This window comes from Prinia subflava, chromosome 8, assembly GCF_021018805.1.
Source record: "Prinia subflava isolate CZ2003 ecotype Zambia chromosome 8, Cam_Psub_1.2, whole genome shotgun sequence".
NCBI lineage: Eukaryota > Metazoa > Chordata > Aves > Passeriformes > Cisticolidae > Prinia > Prinia subflava.
The window spans coordinates 14,086,512-14,105,835 of NC_086254.1; the positions used below are offsets into that span (position 1 = coordinate 14,086,512).

The following is a 19,324-nucleotide window of genomic DNA, read 5'->3' on the forward strand; positions in this document are numbered from 1 at the left end:
GACTCCGGAGCGACGGTGACGTCACGCGGCCAGCCGGCCCCCCCGGGCACCCCCGCGCATGCGGGAGAGCTCGCGAGCCGTCCTTGGACGCGGGCGACGCCGTTTGCGCCTGCGCGGGGCGAATCTCCCGCCAGGCTCCGCCCTCTCCGTGCCGCCCGCGCCTGCGCACAGCGCGCTTTGTTCCCCCTCCCCTCGGCGCGTCTCGCTCCCCACCATTTTGTGCCGTGATCGCCAGGTTCGCTGCTGGGTTGTGCCGTGTTCTCCTGCGCGTTCGGGCTCGAGGCGAAATATCGAAGGGGCCTTGATGGCGGAGAGTCAATCAGCGGCCGGACTAGGGGATTTCACATCCCTTGGTGTGGCCGCGATTTTTGGTTCGGAACCTGAAACCCGGCGGCTGAGCGAGCTGCGAGTCATCGACCTGCGGGCTGAGCTCAAGCGGCGTAACCTGGACAGCGGCGGCAACAAGAGCGTCCTCATGGAGCGGCTGAGGAAGGTGAGGCGAAGCGCGGCGGGGGGAGCGGCGTGCGGCCATCCGGGTGCTTTGTCTGTGGCGCTCCCGGCGCCTGCGCGCTCGGGCCGGGCCCGGGAGCCCTGAGGGGAGCGGGGCTCTGCTGCTGCTGCCGGGCACCCGCGGGTTGTTGTTGGGCACCGGCACCTTCCCTTCGCTCCTGCCGCTGCAGGGCCGTTGCCTTGGCGCTGTTTCACAGCTCCGCTTTGTGGTTTGGGCGCCCACTGCGCCGCCCGCGCTCCATCGCTGCTCTGGAGCGCGGCTCGGGTTGCACTGGATGGAATCTGAGAGGGCTCCGGCCTTTCGCTCACTGCCTGACCCCGACGTCCGCGCGTCCTTCTCCGATTTACTCGCTCGTTCCTCCGATATACACACACGGGGCCTTTCTCCTTATATCTTTTCGTGCTTCCTTTCTACACCGTCTACAGAACGGGTAAAGTTGGAAGGGATCGCAGTGGGTCATCTGCTCCAGCAGCCCATGGTTCGGGATTTTGTCCAGACAGTTCTTGAGTATGTCCAGTGAGAGAGACCCCACACGATCTCTGTGCAATCTGATCCAGAGCGCGCTCACTCGCACTGTAAAGAATTTTATCCTCCTATTTAGGTGGAACTTTCTGTGCATCACTTTCTACCCTAATGTTTGGCACCACCACACTTGACCCGCCTCCATCTCTCCGACCTCTCTGGAATGTGTTCCCACAGATTTCCATGAGGCCAGAACAGCGCGGTCAACCCTTTTATGGGTTCTAATTGAGAAAAAAACTCATGCACCTGAGCTCCTGTAATAGTCTCTCCCAGTTTTATACTGTTAACGTGCTTATCTGCAGGGCAGGGAGCTTTGCTCCCCAGCTCTAGCTTGATTTGGCTGTGGGGATGTGTTGCACCCTGTTATTTAGCATTTCTGACAGGTGATACAGCTGCTTGGCTGTATGAGCTGAACTGAGGAGAGACACCAGAGTTTCTGTCTGAAAAACCCTGAAAAATGCAGTTGTGCTGTTAAATCCTAGCAGGCAGCCAAGCACCACAGCCACTCACTCAGCACGGGGGCTAATTGTGGAAGGGTAAAAGGGAGAGTAAACTTACGGGGTTGTGATAAAAACAGTTCTATAATCTTTAAAATGCAAGGGCAAAAAAAAAAAAAAAAAGATCAACGTAGATGAAGAGAATTAATAAAGCACCCGAGAGAAACAAGCAATGCTAAACTCAACTGATGCTGAGCCAGACCCAGGTAATGGCAGCCCCACCAGCACCCACCAGATTTATTGCAGCACAATACTCAATGGTCTGGAATATCCCTTTGCTGTGTCCATTCCCAACTCCTTGTGGCCCCCTTCTTGCTGTGGGGCTGAGTGAGAAACAGGAAAGGAAAGGCCTTGACACTGTGTAAGCTCTGCTCAGCAGTACCCACAACATCCCTCTGTTCTCAGCTCAAACTCAAACCACGGCCCCTGCCAGCTGCTGTGAGGAGAATTTCCTGCCCCCTCCAAAGCCAGTGCAAATAACCAGCAAATAACGCAGTGAAATCATCCTGCTGTCTCCAACAGGCCATTGAGGAGGAAGGAGGAGATCCTGACGAAATTCCCATGGGCTCAGAGCTGAGCACGAAGAGAATGCCAAAAAGAACTAGCAAAGGTAACAGTGTCTGGACACTTGCACTGTTTGCATGGTGCTAGAATTTGACATAGAAACTTTTTTCCCCCTGTTGAATTTGTTTAATTAAAAATATCTTTTACCTTCTGAAAAATGGTAAAACTCTCTTGCATTAATGAGCAATAGCAGCTTTAAAAGATGATATGACACCTGACTCTGTTTTATTAGCAAATCTTGAAACTTGAAACTGTAAATTGCAGGTGTTTGTGTATTTGTGACCATGAGTGGGATTGTGTCAGGTACAGAGCAAGCAGCTGCAGCATAAGCTCCAGGGAAAGCCTCTATAATTACATTTCAGTTATACTTAAACTGTAACTATATTTAAATTTAGGTTGTTCCAAAATATTAAATATTGTTCATGTCGTTTTACATGTGGCTTACTTGAGTTGCTCATAGCTAGTTGTTAAAAATAGTTTCTGATGAGAAATAGGCTATTAAGCACCTTCTTTTAAGACTGAGTGACTAAAAATAGAAAAAGAGCTGTTATCTTTCAATAGCAGTAGGAGTTTGGGGGTGACAGATGTGCATAAATGTGATTTGTGTGTCCAAGATCTTGAAAGTGAACACTAATTCTTAAATCCGTTTAATTAAGGGAGGTGTTTTGGTAATAATCTTAAGGTGTTACTTTTAAATGGATTACCAGAGGCTGTTGCATTTTTTTAGGTATTGAAGTGTTATGGAATGAGAGTGTAGCTTTAGAAAAATACAGTAGCTCTAAAAACTACAGTTTTAGTTTTAGTTTTTAGTGCTGCTTGAAGCTCCTACTCCTCCTGCTGGCTTTTGTGGAGTGGCAAGGTGACCTCAGTTATATCTGTACAGACCCAGATTTCTGTATCAGCCTCTTAAATATTGCTTGTTGTTACAAGCTGAGTGTTCAACAGATAATTCACCAAAGCTTCAACATACTACAAAATGTGTTGTTACATCTCCCTGTTTTTAGGAAGAAAGCCAGAAGAGGAAGGTGTGGAAGACAATGGCCTGGAAGAAAACTCCCGAGATGGGCAGGTAAGTGAAATCATGATTGCAGTTACTAAGAAAATGCATCATGTAACCTGAAATAAATACACATTTACCCTTTTTCTCTCTGTAGGAGGATATTGAAGCAAATCTGGACACGCTGCAGGACATTGACATGATGGATATTAGTGTGTTAGATGAAGCTGAAATAGATAACAGCAGTGCTGTGGACTGTGGGGAAGATTATAGTCCTGACAATATTCTGGATTCTCTGTCTGATAATAAAGATAATGTCGAAGCAGAAATGAAAGAACTTCCAGACCAGCTAACAGAAAATGAGGTGAGTGAGGAGAGATCCTTGTAATTCTTCAGAAGATATTTATTAGTGATATGGGCACATGAACAAGGTATTTCAGTCCAGCAGAATGGATGACCTGAATGTGATCTGGATTCTTTTCCTGATTCACAGCTCTCATGTCCTATTGTAATATATGGTAAATGTGCTTGGGGTTTGAAATGTTCTCAGGAGATGAATCACCATCTTCCTTACCTTGAAGTATCATCTTGGCTTGCTGTGAAAGGAGCCTGGAATTCAAAATGCTGTATTAGTTTCTGTATTCCCTCTTCCTGTTTATACGTGTTAAAGTGTATATCTGCATGCACTCAGCCATCCAGGTATTTATATATAAGGGGAGAGAGAAAAATAGACTTTCAGCTCAGGTGGTTTGGATATCTTTTCTGCAGAAATAGTGCTCTGGTTTAAGGAAGTTGTGTTGTTCTGTTTTCTCACAGAGATTGATAAAAGAAGAGCTTACTGTGTTATCCTGTTCTGACATTGTCAGGGTTTTGATTTGGTTTTGAGAGCAGCTTGCAGACAGCACAGGGTTATTTATATGTCACTCCCCAAACATCCTTGGATCCTTGTGGGTTTGATTCTTTTTATTTTTTTAGGCTTTTCACTCACCAAACAGAACATATTCTCCTTCTTTGCTGTGGGTATCTGCTTCAGCTTCTTACCATTTAACTTCCATCACCTGAAAAGGGAGATCTTCTCAAAACCTTTGTGTTTGATTGGTCTGTGAGTGCCACAGGAAAGCCAAGACCCTTGGCCCTCTTCTGGGGACCCTTTACTGGGCAGTCCCTGGACCAGAGAGTGGTTCCAGTGCCCTGGGGAGGGTCACAAAATCAGAGTATGACAGAGACCCTGTCCCAGGTCTCCTTACTCCAGTGTGTTACTCACTGCAGGCACTGGTGGTGCCCTTGGAGGGCTCACACTGAATCCTTTAGGGAATAACACCTTTAATATAATAGAAAATGACAGCAGGTTAAGGTTCCAGGATTGCTGGTGGTAGTATCTGCAAAAAAAAACCCCAAAAACCACCATGTTAACCAGCTTTAGTTCCTAACAGAAGCTGGCTAGAGCTTCACACTTACAGTATAATTCTTACCCACCACACATCCCTAAAGGGGAAAAGACAGGTTCAGACTGCTGCAGTGGAGCCTTCCCTAACTTCTCCCCACTTTTTAACTTTTATACTGTTTTTACATTTAGGTGGAGCATGAGTGACTCTGGTTGTACGTCCTGTTCAGTGGGGGGTGGTCGTGCCTTGGAGGTGGGTGACATCAGGGTGACATCTGAGGTGGCCCTTGGCACAGAGCTGTGCATTCTGCTGCTTCAACAGCAAGAAATCTTCTTTCTTTCCCTTTGGTTGCCAGCTGTGATTTATCACAGGAGGTGCTGCTGAGTCCCCCCTCTTGCAGGGATTTCAGCCTGTGGTGTCTGCACCAGACCAAACACACACAAAGGCTTGGAGAGAATCTCCCTTTTCATGGGACAGCATCCCCTTCACCCTAAAGGCAATTTTGTGCTGTTCTGTAAATTAATCTCACATAACCAATGAGTTATGGTTCTATCTTACCCTCAGCTCATTAAAGAAGAAGGATTTGGGGATGTATTTTCAAGTTTGGAAGAGTGTAAACCTAAGTCAGCTTCATTTCTAACTTGTTTTCTTCATTTAGAAACTGAAGTTAAAAAGTGGCAAAGTGAAAAACATGTTCAGTAACCACAGAAATGTGAAATAAGACTCTTAAGAGTAACTTTGAAATAGACAATGTCCTGTTGAAATTAAAATGAAAACTAATTGGAGAAAGATATTTAAATATCAGGTATGTTTACACATTGCTCCTCAATTTTGGGTCACACTCTGAAGTAGCAATTGAGATCTGTCAAAAACTTAAAAATATTTCTGCTTTTCTTGAAAGGGAAAATGAAATACAGGTGTATTCTCCTTTAGCTACTTTGGTAAGAAATGCTTTCATCCCTTTCTTACTCTTTTAGGAAGATTATGATGAAATTGAAAACAATTTAGAAGGCTCCTCTTCTGATTTAATTGAAATGAAGGTAAATTGAAAATGTAGCTGTATGTTGTGTTATTAATATTTATATGTAAAATACTCATTTCCAGTGGATGGTGAAAAACAGAACTAAATGTAGTAGAGGAATTTGTTTAGTTTTTAATTTTGGGATTGGGCAGGGAGTTGTTATTCTTTGTTAGAAAATGCATTTTATAAAATCCTCATTCTGTGGTCTTTTTTTCCTAAACAGAAAATGGAGAAGCTACACCTGGAGCCAGGTACTGTTAAAGAAAAACATATTCCTGTCTTTTCAACTAATACTTTTTAAACCATTAACTATTAAAAACCCCAAGCAAACAAACATAATTTGCATTATTTTTATAATGGACAATCCAGATCATGCAGGGTCATAGAGATTGGAAACCCAATCATATCCCCAGATCTGTGAAGTGATGCTTGAAATACTTCCAGTGAAATGAAATGGTTTAAAAACCTGTTAAACTACATAAATGGATTTAGAGAAGTTTAATCACAGTTTTAAAAGCTAAATATTCTACTTGTAAACAGATCTTGTGATATTGCACACACCTTAACTCTGTTACTAAGTAGAGAGCAGTGAAAGCAGTAAAAAGATATTGTAGGGCATTAAAATGTAAAGATTAGTTACTGGATAAAGAAGAAAGAAGAGAGTTTCTTCATGGAAATTTCATACAGATACTTTTCCCTTTCTGGACTGCAAACACACTCATGCACCATCAGAAGATGCCCAGTTCTCATGTTGGACTGTCTCTGCTAAAAGAATTTCACAGAAATTTAAAAATTGAACTCTCAGTGCCTTGATACGTTCAGTTAAGCATCTCGGACTCTGGAAGCTAACTAGAGAAGAAACAGAGCTGAACGATTTGCTGAAGAATATGAAGGCTGAGCCCGAAGTTTTTTGTTAAATCTGTGGGGGCATTTTTGTTGCCTGTTGAGGTGGTAGGGCTGATTTGGCAGTGTGTGAGAGAGCAGTGAGCGTGGTAGGTGTGACACTGTGTACACTAGGGTTTTCCAATCTCTGTGTAGCTTAGCAGTTCTCTTGGTGTTAGTGTGGCAGCCATGCCAGTTCCACATTTGTGCTTGCTGTATTTCCCTGGTGATTAAACCTTGTGCCATTCTATTCCTGTTAAATCCGTAGAAAATGAGAAAATACTCGACATTTTGGGGGAAACTTGTAAATCTGAGCTACTTAACGAAGAACCTCCGGGAGCGGAGCGGGCGCGTGCGCAGGAAGCGGGGCCAGGCAAGAGGCTGGCTGAGGAAGAGGACGCTCTCGCTGCCGCTGAGCCGGAGGAAGAGGCTTTAGCTTTGGACAGCAAATCGGCCCCAGCTTTGGCAAGGAAGGAAGCGAAGCGTTTAGTGGTAGCAAAAGGGGACACAAGTGAACAGAGGCCCGAGGAAGAGGCCCCGGACTGTGCAGGTGTAGTGGTAGAGAGCCTAAGCGATCAGAGTAGCAAACGCTCGCAAGGCCTGGAAGCCTCGAGTGGGGAGGCAGCGGAGAAAGGCGCAGGCGCCGAAGCCAGAGATAGCAAAGAAGATGGCAAGAGAGCAGAAGACAAAGCTAATTCTGAGGAATCTTCCCCTGCCACTAAAGAGTCCTCAGCCAGTGAGGGCGGTGATCAGAAAAAGAGGTTTGTTTTTTCTCCGTTCTAGACCAGATGCTATCTTTTATCATTGGTCCTTAAGTGATGCCAATAAGCTGTTTCCTTCAATTGGCCTCCGAGACTGATGAAATTGTAGCCTATTCCTAAAGGTCTCTTTTATTTCTCCATGTGCAGATATTTTTATTTTTTTTTAAACGCAGTGGGTTTGATTTCTTTCCTTCATCAACCTTCAAAGGTTGTTTTCCCCAAATTACTCTTATTTGTAATCATCTTCTTAATGTAAGTCTGTTTAAGAATCTGACTTCGTTATTTCTTGTCAGATTTCTTAAATCCAGTATACAAAGGTGTGTTTTCATTTGCAACATATTTTCTGGTAGGTATTTTAATTTTAGCTTTTTTCATACTTTATATTTGGTCACTTTTCTTTCTGACTTGAATAATGTGGTGTTTTGTCTTTAGCCCTGTTGAGGAGGACAGAGATACAAAGATAACCTCAAAAGATGAGAAAGGTATGTTTGTTTTCAGATGTAAAGCTTCAGTGGTTGCTTGGACAGCTGTTTTGGATGAGTTATTTCAGTAGAAATTGATTGCAATCTATGCAGTTGTTAAATAGCATAAATTCACCTCTTTCTTCATTTTCTTACTAATGTCAAAATACGTCTTTTTACGCATTTTTTTAGAACATATGCATTGCACTGTTGTGTTTGTATCTCAGTTTTTAAAGGTCAATGTTAATACATGGCAATTATGTCTTTTTTGGCACTGGAGATGCCCACTAACAGCTGTTAGTGAGTCAGGAACCTTGTGCAATTGTTTGCTTTGCTATAAACTTGGAATTCTCCTTCCCATCCTCTGTTTTGCTGAAGTAATTTGGCATCCAGCAGTCACATACTCAAATGCCACAAATATTACAGCTTAATGTTGTCTTGAAATTATAGAGATTTGATTAAATCATTGTCCACACAGATCCTATGGGGCAAATATGCATCATGAGCAAGAAGAAAATATTTTGATCATTGTCAGATGCCTTCATTTTTCTTGATTTTAATGCATCAGGCAGCTGAGTCTTTGCAGCTCACCCCACTCCTCTGTTTTTATCTCCCTGCACAGGGCAGAAAATTTAGATCTGGCTGTTAAAATTTTTTTTACATGCTGCTGGCAGGTACTTCAGCACTTTTAAATGTGGAAGTTCCAGCAATTCCTATAAAAATTGAGAACTCATTATGAGGTGTGACAGCCAGCTGGACAGGAGGAATTGGATTGGTTTTAATTGGGTTTTACAGCCCAGACTCAGCTCCCTGTCAGCTGCTTTTTCCAAGATCCTGAGTTACAGCTTGCACAAGCTGCTGGACCTCCCTTGTTAGGGTCAATTCACCTCTTGCTTCCAGTCTGTAATCTGGAATTCTCTTATTTCAGAATATTTCAAGGAGTTTTTTGTGCATGCTGTTCTTCACCTGAGGACTTGAATGTCTTCTAAAATAAATGATGACAGGTTTAAACACCTCTAAACAATAAAACCCGGGTTTGGGTGTTTTTGTAAGAGATTGATACAAATCACTGCATCCTTCCCTAGGAAACCTGTGTAAATATTAATAACTGTGTTCTCAGTTACTTGTGCCAGTGAAAATTCTACTGAATTTCTCCTGAAATTATCAGGAAGTAGAAGATGGAAAGGCACCCAAATAAAACAGCATTTTTGAAAGGTTCTGAGAAAAATTACTTCTTTCAATGAAAGAGATTCTGTAAAATTCCATGTATCACCAAAATAAAACCCAAACCAGAGGTGTGGAGACAGGGAGCTGGAGTGAAACCCCTTCACTGAGTCCCTGGAACTGCCCAGACTGACAGAAGGACAGGACAGACATTTCACAGGAGACTGAGAGGAAGATCTTTGTGTGTGTGCTTTGTGCAGACACTGGACCTTGGAGTTCAGCTCACTCTTTAATCAGTGTTGGGTGTTCAGACTTGGCAAGTTCATCAGCATTTATTAAATCACCTTTGTAACCGAGATGCAGAATTGGCCACGTGTGCTGTAATTCTTGCATGGTTAAATCAGGCCAGGTCTTTCCTAACTCAGCTGAGGTCAGACTCCATATCCCAACTGTGCATCTGTGTGGGCAGAAACAGAAATTTCCTTGTTTTCTTGATGATAAATGGCTTTTCTTGAGAGGAATTCTGCATCCCATCAGCATTCCCTTGGATTTAAGATAAAAAGTCAAGACATGAGCACACATGGGGTGCAGAGTTCCCACAACTCCTGCAGAGATTCTGTGAGTTACTGGGATCTATCCTGGCATGTTTTGAAGGGCTTCAATTAATTCAGAGTTAATTAATAAAGCCCTGATCCTGTTGCTTTCTTGCAGAATAATACAAAATCCTTCTGTATCAAAACTCATAGTTCCACCCAAATTTTTGGACTTGTAATGCTCCTTACCTTCAGCAAAGCAAATCATGGGAGGGGAATATCACACACTGCATTTCACTTGCTCTGTGATTTTAAAAAAATTAAAGATTTGTGATCTTGCTCTGTTGTAATTCACGTAACAATTCAAGTAATTAATCCCAATAATTAGGATTTGGGGTATGTTTTGGTTTTTTTCTGTTTTCCCAACTAGGTCGCAGTGCTAGCAGTTCTGGTAGAAACTTTTGGGTGAGTGGATTGGCTTCCACCACCAGAGCTACAGATCTGAAGAATCTGTTCAGCAAATATGGGAAGGTGAGGGGTGACTTTTGGTGGTTTATTTTTGTTTTGGTGTTTGGTTTGTTTGCACAATTTGTTTGAAACTGGAAGTACCCATGAAAGGAATCTAATTATCAAAAATATTGTGGGATATCAAGGAAAAATCACTGAAGTACACACTTGAATGACTGGGGTTTTTTTTTATTCTGTTGCTCAGAATATGTAAAAATAAATATAAAATTCATTTTGTGGTCCTTTATTTGGAATGATCAGAAACTATTTACACACACTTCTGTGCTGCAGTGTGGTATCTTCACCTGCTAAAAATTCACAGCTGTGAATTTATTAAAGATTTCCTTGGGAAATAAAATACGCAGTAGATGTTGAGACAGCATTACTGGGGAATATCTTAGGAATTGCCTTAATAACTCAAATTTTAATTTATCAGGAGTTGGCAGTTCCTTTGAAAAACACTTATTTGGGTAGTTTGGGGTATGAGGAGTTGTTTGCTTTTGCAGGCAGGGGAGGTCCTGCAGTTGCTGTTAAGGACAGACAAACTGTCAAATCTCCCTGTGAGCTGGCAAATTGAGAGTGTTCAATAAAAGCTGATATTAAAACCATCAGTAGGGATTTTTGTCACATCTCTGAAGCCTATTTACAGATTATTACCAGTAAAAGCAAATTGTATGTGCTGACAATCAGCCATTGGATATTTTACTGATGAAAATACCCTGGAACTTAAATATGACTTTACAAATAGGTAGAAAATTGTATTAGTTGTAGCACAGCTTGGAGTTTCAAAGTCACAGGACTGGTAAAACCTTTTTAATGCTCCTTGTAATGCCACACTTCCATTGATTCGCTTAGATTCCCATCTGGTAACCTAAAATGTTGATCATAGAGATGTGCCACAAAACTTTAATTAAAAACCAAACAACAGCCATCCTAGTATTTGGCTCTAGATAGATGCCATGGTACCATTTAGTGATTTCAATAAAATATTGTTATTTTCTTCAGGCTGTTAGCAGAGGCAGAGCTTCCTGGAAGTAGATGTACTTGTGCAGTAAAGCAAATGCTCAGAAATTCTTTATTCAGCTGTACTTTGAAACATCACTCCTGAAATGTGATTGAATACAAAGTGAGCTGTATTGAGTATCTGAGCATATAGAAACACCATTTAAGTGACTTTTTCAAGCTGTAGATTTTGAGGAGACTTCCTGTTTCTTAAAGATTGCAGATAACATTGTTGATCTCTCTCAGCAGTGACATATAAACATTTTTTGGAGGAAAAGTGGCACTTAGCAGTTGAGCATTAATATGGAAATATGCTTTAAAATTTGTTTTGATTTTCACTGTTTTAAACTAAAGCAAATGTTGTTGATGTCAAGTTAAATGCTTTTTAAAGAAATTTTATTACCCTGGGGTCTTTCTTTGGAAAAGAATTCAGTGTTCAGTCCCCACCTCTTGGTGATCATCTTTTGTAGCATTCTGGTAACAGAAGCAATGCTCATTCTGTATTTATTAATCTCTCAAAACCAGAACTTCCCTGCATGGTAATACCCAGGAATTAAAAAGAGCAGAAGTGGAGCTTGTAATTCTTGCTGTTTAACCTTGAAGATTTGTCACAGGGAGAATAATTCCTGATTTTTTTGGGAAGGTGGTGGGTGCCAAGGTGGTGACCAACGCCCGCAGCCCCGGCGCTCGCTGCTACGGCTTTGTCACCATGTCCACAGCCGAGGAGGCCACCAAGTGCATCACCCACCTGCACAAGACAGAGCTGCACGGCAAGATCATCTCCGTGGAAAAAGTGAGTACTGGGCCTCAGAGAGACCCAGCTCCCAGCACATTGTGCAAATGATCGAGGCCACATTCTCAGCTGATGATGTGCAAAATAAATTTCAGGCGAAAAATGAACCCGCTGGGAAGAAGACAAGTGAAAAAAAAGAGAGTGAAGCAAAGAGAGAAACAGTCAGTGAGAGGTACTGTGTTAAAAATTCTCCTACCAAAGGTGTTTTGCTGTTCTTCAGTCTGTGTTGATGTCAGGAGGAAATAAAGGAAATAAAAAAATAAGAATTTCTGTGGTAAACATTCAAAAAGAGGAATACATGGATTTTTTCAGCTTTTACTACAAGATTTATTCAGTTGATATTCAGTGCCTAAATTAAAATGTTTCTATTGTGTGCTTTAAAGTAGGCATTGGAAAGTTGCATTTTCAAGCACACCTTTTAATTTAGCTGTATCTGAGGTTTAGTAATGATTGTGGGGTTCCACGTCTTAAATCCATAAGAAGGATTTTGATCTGTGTGTCACTGTTTGTTCATTACCTTGTGTCTCACTGGAATTTTCCTCCAGGTCCCAAACAGTTAAAACAGAGTTGTCCAAAATCTGTTCCCAGTTCATGTTCCCCTTGAGCACTGTGCTCTTCCTCTCTAGCATTGCTGAAAGAGGCACTGAGAGTGAATTAAACACTGAGATCTTTTCCTTGAATTATCTTCTTGAGGCATAACTTGTATTAAATGCAGCTTGCTGAGATTTTTTTACTGTTGTTTCACCCAGCTGCCTGACAAAAAGGGTTCATTGTCAGGTTGTGTAAGGAACTTTGTCAGCATTAAGCACGTGCTGGTGTGAATTTGTCTTCATGCCTCCAGTTGAGATCCTGAATCCTGGGCAAGTTTGTTGACTACTGCACAGAATGCTCTGAATATTTTGTTTTATGGTGGAAGGAAATGTTTTTAAATCTGATTATGAATGTTACTACATCAGAGTTCTACTTTGTTGCTGGCATTTCCTTTGAATTTTCTTTTCTCTTAGTCTGTATTAGTCTAATCTTTATCAATATCTATCCACAGACCTGGTGGTGCTAAAAGAGATGAGAAATCTGACCAAAAAGATGATTCTAAAAAGACAGAAGATAAAGATGAAAAGGAAAAAAAAGATAAAGATGACCAGAAGTCTGGTTCATCAGATCAGCCTAAAACTATTAAATCAGGTAATTTGGCTGTTGGTGTTTCATATGTTGATGTAGGAATATTTAATTGCAGGTAGTTCTTTCCAAAGATGTATTCTAGGGTTGTTTCAGATTCTTAGATGGAAATCCAGAATGAATAAGAGGAAGGGGAGATGTTTGACACTGTGCAATCCTTAAAAGAAGTACCTGGATTAGGTGGAATAAATAATTGATTTTGAAGAGAGGATTAAATGCCCATTTTCACATTTTAGAGAACAGAACTCGTGGCATAGCAATGAGTGGTGTAGCTCATGTAGTTTGATTGTTTCTTCCCACTTCTGATTTATTTAGGAAGTAAAGGAACAGAGAGAACAGTAGTCATGGATAAATCCAAAGGAGAACCTGTTATTAGTGTGAAAACATCCACTACATCAAAGGACAGAGTAAGTGATGCTTCTGCATAAAAACATTTTCCTTAGAAACAGATCCTGAATCCTGCCAGGCTATTTATAACCTGCACTTGTCTTGACAATTTGTCCAATTAGAGTTTCTTTAACATGGTTTTAATTAATAAAACACCTCTCATTTGGCTGATACAGCACTCAAATCCTGGCCAAACAAATGGGCCAAGGTATTACTGTATTAATATATGGTGTCTGTAATGGTAAAAAAGAACAGCTTGTGGAAAAAAACAGGGATCAACCTTTGAGCTATGAACAGATGAAAACAGAGCTCTGAGTATTGTTTGTGCTGGTTGTCCTTCAATAAATTAAATACTAAATAAATAAATAAAATAAAGTAAAATAATAAATAAATAAATAAAGTTTCTCTTTTAAATGCAGAGTGTCAAGAGCCAAGACCGCAAATCAGAGAGCAGAGAGCGCCAAGGGATCGTCCCCTTCGACAAAATCAAAGCACAGCGAAAGATGAGGGAGGCAGAGCAGCGCCGGTGAGAGCAGCACTGACATTCCTTGGGGGTTTTTCCCTAAAATCCATGTAATTTTCACTTTTAATGAAATAAGACACAGAGAGAAAAAGGCCTTCAATGTTTTTTTCTCTCCCACTTGTAACTTTGTTGTATTTTTATGGGTATCTGTTGAACTTAATTTGGATATTTAATTTTTTTTGGTGAGGCTTTTTCTTTGTTTTCATATGTTTTTAATAGGTTTTGTAATGTTTAAAGGTGATAATTGCTGTCTTTCAAATTCCTTGCTAGAATTGTGACCTGAATTCCATGTTCTGCACACATTTATTTCTCACCTAAAAGTAGTCAGAATAGGCAGGAGGAAAATGCTTTTGTTACTTTTATTGAAGAGGAAAAAGTTTCTCCCTCATAGTTAAATTCCTGAACTTTAGTGGAGTCATTATCCACCATACCTTCCTGCCTTTCTCTAGAGAAATAAAATACTCTTCACAGATAATTTTATTTCAATATAAGAAATGAACTGTGGGCATTTGGATTCAGATTCTTCTGACCACATTAAAATATATGTGGGCATTTAGATTCAGATTCTCCTGACCATATAGAAATATTTGTGGACATTTGGATACACATTCTCCTGATTATGTAGAAATATTTGTGGACATTTGGATTCAGATTCTCCTGACCATAGTAAAGTATTTGTGGACATTTGGATTCAGATTCTCCTGACCATAGTAAAGTATTTGTGGATATTTGGGTTCAGATCCTGAACCCAAATATATATATATTTTATATATATATATAAAAGTATTTGCCCCCAGGGATGGGTTTTGTGCGAGTCATTTGATCAGTCTCTAAACAAATTTGTGTTTGAGTGTCCTCCCTCCACACACATCTAATTCCAAGGGGATGGTGCAAGTTTGCAGCCGCTGTGTTTTGGTTTTTAACATTCTTTTCACTTCCTTTCTCTGTTGAAGCCTTACACGTGTAACTGTGTCTCTGTTGAAGCAGCACCCGCGAGCGCCGGGAGCGGCAGCAGCACCTCCAGACCATCCGCGAGCGGGAGGAGAGGGAGAGGCTGGAGATCGCCCGGGAGAGGCTGGAAATCGAGAGGCAGCGCCTGGAGAGGGAGAGGATGGAGAGGGAGAGGCTGGAGAGGGAACGGATGCACATCGAGCACGAGAGGAGACGGGAGCAGGACCGCATCCAGCGCGAGAGGGAGGAGCTGCGGCGGCAGCACGAGCAGCTGCGCTACGAGCAGGAGCGGCGCTCCGCCATGAGGAGACCCTACGACATCGATGGCAGGTGAAGCCACCACACCCTGCTGATGGCAGTGGGAAATGGCAAAATGTCACTGCCAGGATCTGTCTGATGTACCTGCACTGGAAAAAGCCACACACGCTCTCAGCGGTTGCTGGTTGCGTTGAGGTGGTTGTGTTTAGCAGCCCAGGTTTTTCACCACCCTTCTGAACTGAATTGCTTTGCTTTTGGTTTGGAAGGAGGAGCAATAACAAAAGGCACGATGTGGGCTGAAATGAGCCTGTTCTTCCTTTCAGGAGGGATGATCCTTACTGGCCAGAGGCAAAACGAATGGCCATGAATGACAGGTACCACTCAGAGTTCAGCCGCCAGGACCATCGCTTCCACGACTTCGATCACAGGGACCGTGGGCGTTACCAGGAGCACTCAATAGACAGGTTGGTGTCTTTCCTCCACTGCTGCCTGAAAACAAAACACAAAAATATGGACTTAATGTCACATTTACTTAATGTCACAGTTTGTATTTTATTTTTCAAGTCCTACTTAGTGGCTGTGGACTTTTTTTCTCTTCCAAAACCTTGAAAAGATTTTTACTGTGCCATGAGTTAAAGCTTCTGTCAGGCTTGGTCAGAGTGTTTTCAATGCTGTTTCACATATTCATAGGATTCTGAAAAACTTCTAAATAATATTGTAGGCACCTAGAATTTTAACAATATTTTGGTTTATATGTTAGGACTACCTGGGTTTCCCAGGAATCCAAAATGTGTCACATTTTCCATATATTCCAGCTGTTTATGCCTTTTGTGGATAATATGGCACAGTGTGGGAGCAGGATTTTTCATCTGTGTTGTTAAATAAATGGATTTTTGTAGACTGCTGTGTGTTTTACTATCACAGTCTGATTCTAATTGTCTGTTTGTAGGAGAGATGGATCCAGGACAATAATGGGAGATCGGGATGGACAGGTGAGTTGCTTTATAGAGCTACAGAAATATCTTTACATCTTATAACCTGGTTTTCTATAGTGTGTGTGTCAGATTATATTTCAGTAGTTGAGAATTACATTATATCTACCAAAATATGTAGGAATAATCAGATTGTCTATTTACTTCAATAAGATGAAATTCAATTCAAAGACTTATTATAAAAGATACAGTTATTCTGATAGAAATCAAAGCAAGTGAGTTGTGTTAAAATACAGTATTCCAAAAGATTGCATAGAAGAAGCAAAGGTACAAAGTAGAAATTCACTCTGTGAGGTTACATGGCAATAACAGCTGAACTGTGGAGATGTTTGTGTTTGAGGATTGGGGGAAAAACCTTCAGGGCTCATTCAAGCAGTCCCAGATGGATTTTATGGGGTCATAGAATCCTCAGTGACCTTTGCTGTGAGCTTTGGAGGGACTGCACAGGCTGCAGAGTTGGACTGAGGGGAATATCCTGAAGGTCAAGAGCAGCACATGCAAAGTCCTGGGCTGATCTTACCAATGTGCATTAATAACTCCTGGCAGGGGGGATGGGGATAAAATACAGCCAGGGGCCACTCAGTGGTGCCCACTGACAGGACAAGAGTCAGTGAGCACAAACTGAAGCACAGTTCATCTGAGGAGGATCCAAATCCCCTCTAACTGGGAGCACTGGAACAGGGTGCATGGAGAGCCTGTGGGAAGATCCTCAGAACCCTCTGGGAGACTCTGCTGGGAAAGCCTGGACCTGGCTGACCCCGAGCAGATGTCAGGATGTCCCACCCCTCCCAGATGACTGTGAGAAGGAGCAGTTAGAGCTGGGCACTGCGGGCAGTGGGTGCAGCGTGCTGAGAGCTCTGTGCTTGCAGCATTACCCGGACGAGCGGCACGGCGGCCCCGAGCGGCACTCGCGGGACTCGCGGGAGAGCTGGGGCAGCTACGGCTCCGACAGGAGGATGAGTGAGAGCAGAGGGATCCCCCCACAGTCACGGTTTGTACTCACAACACCTCTTCTCGTGTACCTAACAGCTGTTTCCATATGTCAGAGCTTTTGGAAGATGTTCTTTTTTTCCAGCCTTCACCAAAGGCGTGTTGGATGGACTGCAAATGTTTCATGCCTTGTGCATCAAAATGTGCACTCAGCTGATTTTTTAAAATAACTTCACATCTTAAAGTCATAGTGCTTTCCATTCATTTTAACTAGCATTGCTATCAAAGCTTGCTATTTTCAGGATAGTGGTTCTCTCCCAGTATCTTATTTATTTGTCATCTTCATTGGTTTGAATAAAAAGATTCTTCTGAGCTTTTACGTAACAGCAATATAAACATAAGAATCACGTGAGCCTTGGTAAAGCATTTGAGTAATTTTATGACTAAGATTCAAATATAAAAAACCATTTCATGTGCTCTGGCTCTTGTGAGAAGATGGGAAATTTGTGTCTTTATAGGGATGGACGTGACTGGGGAGATCACAGTCGAAAATTTGAAGGGCACCAAGACCGTTCCTGGCAGAGCAGCGTGGATGGAGGGATGATAGGACGGGATCACGAGAGATGGCAAGGTGTGGTTCTTGCACAGCTCCTGAGCTGTGCTGTGTAAAGAAGAAAATACATTATCCTTGAAGTAAAACTCTTGCTGTGGATATAAAGGAAGCATTTGAACTTTTTTAGGTGGCGGCAGAGGCAGACCTGGCCACGTGATGCATCGTGGAGGCATGTCAGGGTAAGAACTTTAAAAGGAGCAGAGGGTTTGTTTTCCTGTTAAGGGACATTTCTTTCTGTTTAAATTGGCCAAAGAAACATTGGAGTATCAGTTACCTAATTTATTACTTAAATGTCAAGGAATAATAAAATACCCCATGGTTTTTATGTAGTGCACTTTATGTAAGAGTGAAAACAAAAAGAACCCCGTTGCAGCAATCTGACTGTACCAGCATGAGAGAAAACTAAAATGTGTGAATCCCTTTGCAGGCGTGGCAGTTTCATGCAGGGTGGCAATCAGAGTCAGATCATGCACGGAGGAGGAATGCAAGGGGAAGGATTTGCTGGCCAGGACAGGGCGAACAGACCGAACGATCCTCGTTTCAACCGGCGCTACTGATTGTGGTTGGTTTTTAATGCAAGGTGGCAGGAGAAACCCAGGGTTACCATTAATTGTAACTTATGGGCTACTGTAAGTGTAATTTTTTTTAAGCTGCTGCCATATTATGTCACTCAATGTGAACTCATTTGTTTTGTAAGGTGTTGTTCATATGCCATTTAAACCTGTTTGTTAATGAAGCATTCCATTTTCCATAAATAAACGCCAGTTTACAGTTACTTGCTTTGTTTCAGCAGCCCCTGTCAAACAGATTTCTTCAGCTTTGTGTTAAACCAGAACTTTGTTTCAAAGATGAAGTGTCAAAATGCCTTAAAGTGTCCCAGAAATAGTGAAATAATGTGTTTTACCTCAGAGCTGTCAGCTACCAACCCATGTAACCACATGAGAGAACGTCAGTGGATCACAGCTGTCAAAGTTTGAGTGCCCTGCCACTGCAGAATTGCCACAGGAGCTCATAGGGCAAGTGGTGAAGAATTCTTTTCATCTGGTGTCATGTGCAATATAATGTTTCAAAAAGGAGTTACATTCTGTGATAACAGCACAACTTCCGTAAGAGACAGCACAAGTGCTTGTGACCCTCTTGGGCCTGTCAGGATCACTTTATTTAGCTTCTGATAGATCAGGGTAATCCAAAACTCCAGTTTTATAGCCTGGTAATTTTACCTAGCAATCCATAATTTCCTTAGAAGCAGCCATGGCTGTGATTTGGCATAATTTTGTGTTGAGGAGCTGCCGTGATCAAGATTGGTGCAAATGATCTGTTTGTCATATCCAAGTTAAAATTCATCTTCCTGCAGACATCTCTGGAGCAACACGACCTTAGCCTTACCCTGAAATGGCTTTTATGATGCCAAGGGGAAAAAAAATCCTGTTCCTTTCATTTGTAGGGTTTTTTTCTATCTTTAGAGAAGGGTTTTTAATGAGTTGCCTGAAGATATTTTTTCATTCATGAATGGAGAAAGCAGATTACAATGATGAAGCTTTGAAGAGCAATCAGAGAATGGGACAGAAGATCCTGAAAAGCGTGGAGACCTCAAGTTGTGAGGTGCAGTGTTCTGTTTGTACACGGTGAGCTTTGCTCAGAGGTTACATTTGGTTTGCAGCAAAAACCAGAGAGAGGAAGGCTCCAGAGGAATGTCAGGATTTCATTAGTGGGAGGTTTGGCCAGGTGAGAAGAGGGAGTAGAACCTTTGACCAAAATTGTGGTGTTTTAAGAGCAATGGACATTAGAAAGAAGAAATGGGGCGTTAATAGAGGTTCTCTGGGTTCTGGGGGCAGTGAAACACCTGCAGGACACAGCTCCAAGGTTTACTGAGCTTGAAGCTTCCATCTGCACC

General features: G+C 42.0%; 1 protein-coding gene across 3 annotated transcripts; it reads left to right on the top strand.

Moving 5' to 3' along the window:
- Nucleotides 1–42: 42 nt before the first annotated feature.
- LOC134553492 (scaffold attachment factor B1-like) lies at nt 43–18,205 on the top strand. Of its 3 annotated transcripts, none has more exons than XM_063403231.1 (21): nt 43–493; nt 2,053–2,140; nt 3,099–3,163; nt 3,249–3,455; nt 5,454–5,516; nt 5,721–5,748; nt 6,648–7,140; nt 7,573–7,622; nt 9,729–9,829; nt 11,451–11,600; nt 11,696–11,772; nt 12,643–12,782; nt 13,092–13,183; nt 13,583–13,689; nt 14,671–14,967; nt 15,219–15,359; nt 15,845–15,887; nt 16,757–16,878; nt 17,336–17,448; nt 17,558–17,609; nt 17,858–18,205. In XM_063403231.1, exons 1-21 carry the CDS (start codon nt 59–61, stop codon nt 17,985–17,987), a joined length of 2,994 nt encoding a protein of 997 aa, XP_063259301.1. In that variant the 5' UTR covers nt 43–58; the 3' UTR covers nt 17,988–18,205. The 3 variants fall into 3 exon arrangements, with proteins under 3 accessions (XP_063259301.1, XP_063259302.1, XP_063259303.1); XM_063403232.1 differs by having other exon boundaries at nt 14,674–14,967; XM_063403233.1 differs by lacking the exon at nt 5,454–5,516.
- Nucleotides 18,206–19,324: the final 1,119 nt, after the last annotated feature.